Source organism: Neurospora tetraspora (genome assembly GCF_033439725.1).
Source record: "Neurospora tetraspora strain CBS 560.94 chromosome Unknown B0H65scaffold_4, whole genome shotgun sequence".
Taxonomy (NCBI): Eukaryota; Fungi; Ascomycota; class Sordariomycetes; order Sordariales; family Sordariaceae; genus Neurospora; species Neurospora tetraspora.
The window spans coordinates 2,401,059-2,412,150 of NW_026944386.1; the positions used below are offsets into that span (position 1 = coordinate 2,401,059).

The 11,092-nt window shown below is 52.8% G+C and overlaps 1 protein-coding gene across 1 annotated transcript; it reads left to right on the forward strand.

Moving 5' to 3' along the window:
* Positions 1 to 4,763: 4,763 nt before the first annotated feature.
* B0H65DRAFT_508891 (uncharacterized protein) lies at positions 4,764 to 5,682 on the forward strand (the record flags this gene model as incomplete). Its single annotated transcript, XM_062828267.1, has 2 exons — positions 4,764 to 4,775; positions 5,281 to 5,682. 2 exons carry the CDS (start codon positions 4,764 to 4,766, stop codon positions 5,680 to 5,682), a joined length of 414 nt encoding a protein of 137 aa, XP_062681739.1.
* Between the last annotated feature and the right edge of the window lie 5,410 nt (positions 5,683 to 11,092).

The following is an 11,092-nucleotide window of genomic DNA, read 5'->3' on the forward strand; positions in this document are numbered from 1 at the left end:
ATGATAATCTGAACTCCATGAGAACCACAAGGCCTCCACTCCAATGCGGTTATGTTCAAGCCGGGGTGCGTAAAGTTTGTTGCTCAGATATCCCCATGACCGACAAGCCATGACATTTAACTTTCTTGATGTTGGATGATATTGCTTTGTGGATAACGGACCTTGAGAAATATCAGAAACCTTGGTTCTTGCTTTGATATCAGAAATCCCAGAACCTTGGGGGGGTTTTGTGATGCCTCAGGTTCCACGAGGCCACAAGAACCCATAAAACCAAGGTCCTTCGACCGAACTAAGCCGTGAGCAGCCTGGTGACAGGTCAACTCACACCGTAGCGTCGTCAACAACGCCCTTCGTGGTTGATGACATGAGTGAGACGTGGGTTGCTTTTAGGTGAACGGTGAACGGTGACCGGGGATAATCACCGCGAACAGCTTGATCTGACAGCCAAGGACTGATGACTGAAGAATTTAGTCCACCGCCGAAGACCCTCGTGAACTGAGCAAGTATTGGTCAATCACTCAGCACACCCTCGAGATTTTTGTATCTCAAAACCACTACCAAGGACACGGTTAGCTGCTGACGGGCTTGATGGGCAACGGCGGGGATAATGAGCACTAGGCTGGAGATTCGGATTTAGTCGGCAGTGCTGCGCCCTGCTAGCAGAAGAACTGTAATGATCATCAACAGGATCGGCTTATCTCTTGATGTTAACATTTTAGCGTCCAAGGTCCCCAGTCGAACTGAGCTCTGTCGCGATTGGTCTTTGTTCCGAAGCCAGAATAGTTTGCTACCTCGGCATGATCAAGGGTAAGTATTTGATGGAAGCTATCTCCGAAGGAGTTCATCCTTGTCTCCAAATAGGAGTTCCGATGGCCTTGTAAGTTCTGTCGTTTATCTGCTGAGCAAGGAGCGTTATAGCCATGGATATCAGAACTCATTTGGGTCGATTATCATGATATTGATGGCCGAAAATAACGGTCCAGTTCTGCCCACAAACCTCTTGGTGGTCGACTGTCGAAGTTGTCAGAAGTGACATTCACATCCATGATGACTTACCGTGAGCTTGTCCATCGTGCTCAAAGAGTTGATCCCCCAGACCTCTTGGTTCTGTGTCCATGGGACCTATCTATAACTCTGTGGGGGTTCCTGCGTTCGTATCGTGGGCAGCAATGGCGCAGTCTCGATGAATGACTGCCAGACCGATGAAACCCACGGTGTGTGGGATGTTGAAGGAGAGGAGAACCTGTGAAAGATATCGTGCTCCCGGCATTCCAACGGACCCGATCTCCATCCCCACAAACATCACCAAGATAGCCAGTGTGGGGCAGCCGCCACATGGGATGTCGGCCAATGTCACTGTCCACTGGATAAGGGCTTCTTGGCTTCTTGCAGTGGAGAGCTGGGGTGCACTCCCGCAGCGGGGCCAGCCAAAAGAGCGTTGAACGAATCGCCTGACTTGCCGCTGCTGGGTACCGTACTGTGCAGAGAGGAACGAAAACAACATCCGTGACATTCCCATCATCCCCTGAAACTCCTTGTGTCGTTGATGTTGCATGCGATAATATCGGTTATGTGCCCATTGAGCTGCCTGCATACTGAGGGCAAAGCACAAGATGTTATGAGAAGCGCTTGCCCTGAAGCGTCGTGTTGCGGATCTGGCAAACCACTCTATCTCGTTGTTGATCAGGAGATATGCCATCGGCGGCGGGTAGCAGGATCTGTCGTGAGCAGTGCAATGGTGCCACCCCGAACCTTTTTCAACAGTCAAGAGGGGACCAGACCGTCATGTACGCAGTGTCGTGTAGAGCACTTTACCTATCGTCCAACGCAGCTCAGTCGGTGATATGGAGACTCCGCACGCCATCAAGCGAGGCCGCGTAGGACGTTGCCATGAAAGGTTAGGCCTTCACTGTGATATCTTTACCAGACAGGCTCATGGGACCCCTTCCTATCGGGTTTCCGACTAGCGCTCCAGAGCCCAGAAGCAGGCACGGCGCACGACAGCGTGGAGACCTTTGCCAGTCTTCTTCGTGGCTGCCCGCTGCCACACACGAGTTGAAGATGGGTGCGGGGGAGAGAGCGAAGATGATTTGTCGAAAGGAATGTGGTTGCGAGGTGCAGCAGCTGCAGGTCAAACTGAAAGCGGTTTAGAGCCATAACGAGCACATCCTTGTCCTCGCAGCCGATGCCACAGAGGGACACCCAAAGCGAGGACGGGGACGGCGCGAGGGCGTCAAGGTTGGAGGGCGTGCGTGTCCTTTGAAGGGGTGTTGATTAGTGCACAGTGTTCTCGTCAGGGCTTTGGGTAGGCGGGTGTACATAGGCATCAAATTTGCCATCGACGTTGGGGTTGGGTTGGGAAAGGGAATCATTTGGCTGAAGCGAGCAGCACAGGTTGGAGGTTGGCAAGCTGGCTCACGTTGTGAAGCTCAACAGGAAACAGCCCGGTCTCAATTTTGGGCTGCGAGTCTAGATCTGGCCGTGAAATCCAAGGTTGTCCCCTAATCCATTTCTGATCGTGGAGCTATTCCCAGTTCATGTAAGGAATGAAGGGGACAGACAGCGAGACAACACCACCAACGGCCAACACAATGTTCGCCTTCGGGCCCTGGCTTATTGGTTTCTTCTTTCGTTCTTCTGGGGTGTAAACCACTGGCTCTTGCCCCAAAAGAAATTCGAGGGTCGCACCGGGGGCGCTTCTTGGAGTGCTGAGAACTCTGAAGTGCAGAGGAGTTCATACCATTTTGGGCTTGTGTTGTTGGACTCCTGGACCAGGCCGAGGGGAAGGGCGGCCAATGAAGCAGTCCAACGGCGACGCCTGTTTCTCGCCAGGCTTCATGACGAGCTTGACCAAGCAAGGGGATTGGTGGGTGCAGTTACCGGGCGCGAGAGCCTCGGGGGACGAGGTACTGTATCGGTTCAAGAAGGGCCTCGTCGATAATGCTCTCAATAGAGTGGGAGAAAAGGGACGGGAGTGAAGACGAGGACGGGACAAGGTCGCACTGCAGTGTGCAGAGGCAGCAGAGGGCAACCACCACAAGCAGCAAAAGTCGCCATGCCCACTCGTTTATCACTCACGATACCACCACCTGGACACCACCTTGATGTACGCGATATGTATATCGTGAAAGTGCAGCGCAGTAATGGCGAGAAGGACTTGTGCCTTCAATATACATGCCAAATACTCTGGCTCCTTGTGTCTGTTGGGATGCAACCCAGCATGTTCCATATTCACTGTTCACTGATTAGAACCCCCACGTCCAGCGGCCGAAGCTTTGTTGCTCTTGGATGTTTTTGGTTCTGATGTTGCCGTGTTGTTGCTGTTGTTGTTTTATCCTCTGGCTTGCCGGCAACGTCTCCATGCCGCAACGGCGCCAGAGACATCAAGAGACAGAGTCAGTTGATGTGACTGATGGTTGAGAAGCTGGAAGCACAGGATGACACTCTGGAAGCACAAGGACTGGAAACAGCCCGTCTCACCATGGGCGGGTTTCGCATCTTGGTGTTGCAGCGGCCAGCGGGCCCGCCACTATCAGCGTGTATCAACCTCACTCGAGTAGGTCTGTTGAGGTACAGTACCCAACGGAGGTCGCTGAAGCCCGAGAGGGGACACAAACTGCAAAAACGCCTGATGTGTGATCTTCCGACTTGCTCCAATGTGAAGCCGGTGCCAGTGCAGAGATTTCCCAAATGGCAAGATATGCGAGACCGGCGAAGGGGATTGGAGAGTCGAATTGAAGTTGAGAGTTGAGAGTTGAGAGTTGAGAGTTGAGGCTCAGGCTTGTCAGTGCAGGGACGGGACGGGGGGAACTTGGATGCTGGGAAATTGCGTGCTGTTTGGTTCGAACGACAGAGGCAAATGAGACGCTCAGACGAGACGTGGAGAGGATGTCAGTGGACAAAACCAAACTGGGGAAACTTTTGATTGTGAAATTCCAATTCCAGCCCATGCCCTGAGCACCAGCTGAATGAATGACAATGAATGACTTGAAGAGAAAAATTTTCACTTCTGCCAGGTACTCTGTGACCTGTTCCTGTTCAGGTTCCGTGCATCGTATGTGCCGCGACAAGGCAGTGAGATGGTGTGTGTTGAGAAGGCAGAAAGTTGAAGAGGCAGACAAGAGGCGTCAGTGACAAAGGATGCACGCGGCCGCTAACAATTTTTTTTTTCTCTTTGGGGTCATCGGGATCTGCGAGCGAGGATTCTGGCTACTGCCAGCACAGCCTGAATCACCAAAGTATTGGATCCTGTTCGGGCAAGAATACCAAGGCAATTGACGGCTCAACTGGCGACTGCGACGGGAGTGACCAGACCAAGCACAAGGACAGACTGACAGACCCGCTCCTCTTGCTCATAACGAACTAGGGTGGTGCCACGACCGGCCAGCATGCTCCCATTCTCGCTAATTCCACGCCTGCCAAAAGAAATTTTCTCTCACCCCTCAGACACCCGTCTGTGAACTCAGTGACCTCTCTCGTCACTTCACGCTCTGGGAAAAACACTGTGGGGCTACCCTCGAACAAGGCATAGTGCAGATTGGCACGCCCAGTTGCACCCCAGCTGCACCCCTCTGGCGGACAGCCTGGCAAGACCGGGCCCACCCACTCCCTGACCCCCCTGCTGCTTCTCAACACACCCCGGCGAGCAGCAAGTGGAAAGGGACGTGTGGTTTCGAGACTGGTGTACTGTGTACCTGCTGGGTGTGGACTGCGGCCTACGGTACCCCTGCGTATCCCTCGATCTGCGTACTCCACCGGCGCCAATGTCTGAGTGGGCGTGGGTGGGGCCTTCGAGCTGGTCATGGGCCTCTGCCTCACACTGCAACAAGCACGCACAGCAATGACTGGACTGACTGGGACGATTGGCAGTGGCCGGGCTCGGGGGCAGGCGCACGTCCGACTCATCCAAAGGTCCTTGGGATACATAACCCAACTTTCCCCCAGCTCTCCTTCGAGCAAACCTCACTTCCAGAATCGGCATCACAGACAACAACAACCACTTCACTCTCTCTCTTCCCTCTGCAACACTGCTCTGGAAAGCAAGCAAGCAACAATACAATAATACCAACAACCAACCAACACACACACACACACCAACTGCCACCGGCACAAGAAGAGAGAGAAACATCCACCACAGCTTGGACTTATAATCACCAACCACTACCACCACAACAGCTCGATACAGCTTCCAATAAGCCAATTCAGCTTCGCGTCAACAAGACCACCAATCAGTCACTACACAACAACAAACCACACACAACCGACACAATGTCTTTCGAGGATTGGGCACTCCAGTTCTGCCTCACCTGCGACAAGCAGACTGATGATGGCGCCGCCTACTGCTCCGAGTCCTGCCGCCTGGCCGACTACGAGACCAACTCTGCCTCCAGCTCCGGTCCCAGCTCCCCCAGCCTGAACGGTCCTTCCTTCGACTGGTCCTTCGACAAGCCTACATCATCGAGCAACAAGTCCTACCTCTCCCCCTACAACTCCAGCACCCAATCGAGCAGGACACTATCTCCCTCGAGCTCGCACACCAGCCTCTGCTCCATGAAGAGCACATCGTCGGCGGGCCTCAGCCACAGCCACTCTGGCATGTCTGAAAAGGCGGCCAGGGAGCTCCAAGCATATGCCCACTCGTTCGAGTCGGTCAGGCTGCAACGCAGGCGATCATCCAACTAAAACATCAACGCACCATTTACACCACCACATTGTTTATTATCAGCGACTATACCCCTCACCTCACTCGACCATTGTTCAACCATAGAACATTACACGACTCGACTCGACCATTTTGTTTCGTTTGTTTCTTTACAGTTGTTGTATCAAAAAGGCATACATCGGAGCACAGCATCATAAAAAAGTCTGGGTCAAACCACGGGGATTGGGAATCTGCTTTTGATTGTTTTTCGCAAGTTCAGAAAATAAGGCGCACGGGCGGGCTTCAGCTTTTGGGTACTTGGATGGGAGATATTCCTTGTACCGCATCGATACATTTTGGTTCAATTTTCCTTTAACAAAGCACTTGCATCTGGGAAGCCGGGAGATTTGGTTGTTTGCTAGCTATGGGTATGGGATACGCGGGTCAGACTCTCGGCTCTGGCATGAATTGTTAAGGGATTTTTGCTGGGCGTTGGATCATATTAAGAGAGGCACAGCATTATTAGTGCCATGATAGCAATTGTTTATTGTATGGTTGAGCGGAGGAGTTGGAGACGGGATACCATAACATTGCGAGCGGCAAAAGAACCGCGCAACAGATGATCCTGAACTTTTTTTTGGTCATGGATCTGAATACAAACAATTCTTACCATGCCCAACACCTACGCATCCAATGCATCCTGCCTGCACCCTGTGAACATGTCTCATTCTGCATTGCGCTGTTTATGACATCTAACATGCACCCTTGCACATAAAATGTCTGAGACTTTTCATGATCCTGTTCGTCCGGTACTCGAACCATTGCTTCCGCCATCTGAGACGAACGAATAGGTAAATCCGGAGGTCCATTCCCGTGCCGGACCGCCAGGCTTCAGCACAAGGTTCCGCCCGTCCAAGACACCAGCAGACTGTTGGTTTCTTTCAAGTTTTGCTTCGCCTCTGGAGCGGTACCGAACAATGGGGAGGGGCCGATTGGAACAAAAGAACCAAATTGATCAACCGGGCCCTTTTCGTTAAAGCCCAACGCGGAGTTTGTGTTAGTAACATGGACACTATAGGGCGAATAGTTGGCAAGACCCGACTGACCCAATGGGCCGAGCCGCTAGATCGCCCAAACAAAAAGTTAAAAAAGGGACCAACCAAGAACAAGCCAAGGGACCCATTTCTGTTACACAAAAGCACGGCAGAGTTCAAGCTTCTTAGACCTTGGTGCATTCATTAACAGGGAGCACAGCCATCCATAGGGATTATTGCGTGACAATTTTACGTGTGTGCTCATATTGATACAAGACGGCGCCATTGAGATGGTCGTCGGCGGATTTGGACAAAGCATCTTGGCAGTTGGCAAGCAGTTGGCAAACCAGGGGAGTGGAGCTTTTCTAAACAGCTTCCCGTCATCAGGTACAGAAAACCACAAAGCAAGAAAAGTCTGCTGTGTTCTACGATCAAAAAAAGGAGCTCTCCTCCCTTCTAGTATCTATCTTGGCTTGCCGCTGAATAGCACGGGTTTTGCAACTGGGACGGCATGAAAATGGGCAATTCCAGATGGGGGGCACGCACATCTCAGGATTGTTTGACCCACTCTTCTGCCAAGCAGTCGCCAAAATGAAAGAGGGGTCCACAGTCCACTCACCCAATTCACCCAACTGGAACCCTTTCCCTTCTCTTTGCAGCAGGCCCCTCATGTCCCTCCATCCCTCTCATCAATTCCCCGGTCCAACCAGATTGACGAACGCGCCTCTTTCTTCTCACACTTTCTCCCCAAAGGTTCGACTGATTCGCGGGATCAGCTTCAACCAGAAGCTGTCCTCCCCGCCGAGCCCGCCTCACTTTGGTCAAAAAGAAAAGACAAAAATGTCAAAAAAGGCCGTGCCACGCGAGCGTATGGATTTGGATTTTCGAAGCCCAGTGACGGGAGCCCAGCCAGAAAACGTTGAGCCACGTTACAAAGTGGAAAGCTTTTCTTTCTGTGGGAGGCACAGACGAAGACTTTGAAGAGAGGCTAGGCTTGGCCGAAGAAGAAGACGCCCCATTCTGACATCTCCCGTCCTCCTCCTCCCTCCCCTCCTCTGCGCTCCCAACGGACGGACACAAGAAGAACCTCGAGCTGTTCAGATTGGACCAGGCCAAAGAAGAGAAGTAAGACCACAATGACACTATCACGAAAATTGCCCCTCCCTTCCCCTCCCCTCACCCGCCCCGCCCGTCCGTCCGTCGTCTATCAAACCCTTCCGATATCGGCTCATGTCGTGATGGAAGGTTGAGAGCATAATACAAAGCACACCACCTCACACAAAGAGATAACAATGACGATGGCAAGGGTGTATGATAGGTAAGGGATGGTGCTTCAAGTGAGCCCCTCGCCACTGGAAAGTCTAAATTTCATAGGCTATTACCTACTGGCGGCGCTCGATAGCCCCTAGTCGAGGTGGTGCTTTATGCTGTGATACTGGAGTATTTGCCTGATGTGATGGACGAGAGACGAGGAAGGTTGATTCGCTTTTGTGACTCTGAGGATGCGGGTGCAAAAAGCAAGGGAAGGGAACGTACATGCTGAGATGCTTTGGACAGCTCATAGCTACTGCAGTAAATGGTCACGGGACGACGACGTGAAGAGTCTTGATCGTCGATTTGATGCGTTCCGTGATGCGGATGCATTTGGGCGGAAAGCTTACCGAGTTGATGCCGGCCGAGTAGTTGCTGCTCAAGGACACCGTTTGGGGTTCTCACCACCTGCCCGAAGACCGAACCTCCCGAGTCGTAGACTCGTAGGACAGCCTCACGTACCAAAATTTCCTACTCGGGCATTCCATCGAGCTACAGGCCCAGCAGCTATGTGTAGGGCCAGCTCCATTTCAGATCGTGATCGTACAAGGTCTCAACAAACTCCGGGAAGAATCTGTTTCCAGCTTCCAGCATAAAACCCCAGGATCCTTGCTAGCTGGCACAGGTGGGAATCTGCCTCTTTTCTGGTCGAGGACATTGGATTTCTACGCACGTACATCAATCTCGTACGAGAATGAGCTTTTCCAAATTTCCCATAGCTTACCTATGCCAACTTTCAGGTTTCTTCCTCCCCTCATCTAGACAAAAACTGAGGTAATGCCAGCAACGAAAGCTCTCTTGCTTGCACTAGTGTACACAGATGAAACGATCCCGATCGCGGTCAGTTTGTGAACGTCTAAGTCGTCTCGAGTGGGGCGGCTGTTTGGCCGAGCGGACGGGGCCCCGTCCGTAGGGCCCGTAGGGCCAGCGCTGCCCAAAGCGGCCGGTGCAGGCGGGAGGGCAAATCTTGGATTCTTGGTTCTTGTTCCTGTTGAGAAGGTACGTACACTGCTGACGTCTACCTATCCTATCTCCGAAAGGGCCGTCATGTTGTTTCAAATGATTAGATTGCGTGGTGTGAATTCGTCCTGCATTGACAAGTGGTCACGCCCCCGTTAACGTGATGAGCAAGTTTATGTTGCTATCCTTTCTCCGTTGACATGTCGACATGTCGTGGATGGTGATGATGATGATCCCCTCACAGGACAGCCCCCGGTCTGCGGCCAGCCGCCGTTCGGCAGGCAAGAGGTTACATACCCGGTTATGCTCGGCTTTTCACGCAATCAGAGTTGGAAATAGCGACATGTGTCGCAAGAGACATGGACATGTGCATCACATCGCTGTTTGGTTGGTGGTCCGCGGCAGTCGCTTGCGCGAGACTGCGGAGTCATTGCACCAGCTCCCAAGGTCACAAACCCTTGAACCCTCAATGATGATCATCAATCACTTCTCACCTTTTCCATTTCCAAGCATCAGAAAACCCATCACAAAATAAGTCCGGTGGTCCATGTCGTCCATATCTCACACCGGGCACACCGGTCATCTGGTCCCCATCACATCACATAAGCGAAGGAAAAGTGACAGACCGGAACGTACCGAAACAGACATCCCAAAACAGAAAGAGGCAGAAGAAGATTACGGATATGACAAAGCGATCGAACGAAAAAAGCAAAAAGGCGGAGCGGAGCCTCATACGCCTCTTCAGCCTCTTCCCACTCCCAGAAACCAAACCAAACCCATGACGGAAAAAATGCGGATGGGGCGCGACCCAGGCGGCCGGGCAGGCACCCGAACGCGCGATCAGACGGACCGACGGGAAGGCCGCGCACCACAACCACACCACGCGGACGGCTGGTTGGTGGTGAGTGGCGTTCTGTAGAAAGAACACAAAGAAAAAAACCTTCTCTGTTGTGCGTGCCGTGCCTGATCATCAGCCAGCCGCTCGAGGTGGGAAAGAACAGCGAAAGAAAGAGAGAGCGAAAATCAGGGTCCACAGCTGCCCTGCCCTGCCCTGACTCCCGTGTCCACCAATTTTCTACGGTGAACACGGAACATCGGTAGTATGGAACACATTCTCGAACATCACAAGGCTTGTCGACAAGGGCATCGACGGGGTGTTTATTCACCGCCAACACGAGCCTTTGTTAACCGCGCTTTACCGCTGATGAGAGCCTTCAGCCGTGACAGCCGTCAAGGTTTTGAAGGTTCCGCTTTGAGCTTCTCATATCCACCACGTCCTTCACCGATGCCCGAACTCACCGATCACCGCCGACCGCCTTGTACAATACAGCCTACCGCCTACCGCTCCCGACCGCCAACGCCAGCTGCACGTGCCAGGCTCCCAAGCAGCCCCGTAGCCCCGTAGCCCCGTAGCCCCGTAGCCCCGTAGCCCGATTTCCCCGGTCCCCGGTTCCGCAGGTATACCGTGTGCAGCTAACTTTCAGCCCAGCGTTTGAGGTACCGGTCGGTGAGTTTCGTGGTAGGAGGTAAATCCGGCACAAGAGCCGCGCATACGCGCAAGGGCCGAGCGACTGTCGGTAGCGGAGTTCGGAGACTTTGCTGGCACTGGCAGTGACACTGGCAGTGGCAGGGCTCCGAGGCTCCGAGCTCGCCGAATTTTTGGAGGTTTTGGAGCCGCATTCCCAAAAATCTCAAAACGTTTTGCGGCTCCGCAACGTCAATGACTGCCCCGCGCCCCGAAGCCCGATCCCGATCCCGATGTCAATGGGGGTTTCTGCCTTGAATTTCTAATCTGTCGGATCGGAGATTTTAAAAACCTGGAAGTGTTTACGATAAGTACTGTACGTACTGCGATTTCGGCCTTGACTTTTTAAAGATGGCCGAACCTCCCAACCTGGACAGAACCGACGCCGACGGTTTTAACGGCCGGGGTCAAGGTGATAGTACGGATACGGACCCGAATAGAAAGCCCTAAACCCAAGCCCCAAGGCCCTGAAGTCCAGAGCCCAGCCTATCGGGTCTAGTTCAACAAGACCGAGCGGACGAAGACGGATGAGAATCATGAGATCATGAAACTTATAAAACAACGTAAGATATCATGGGAATTTCCGGAAGTCTACGATTTCGTGGGCGCCCATTTTTGTGG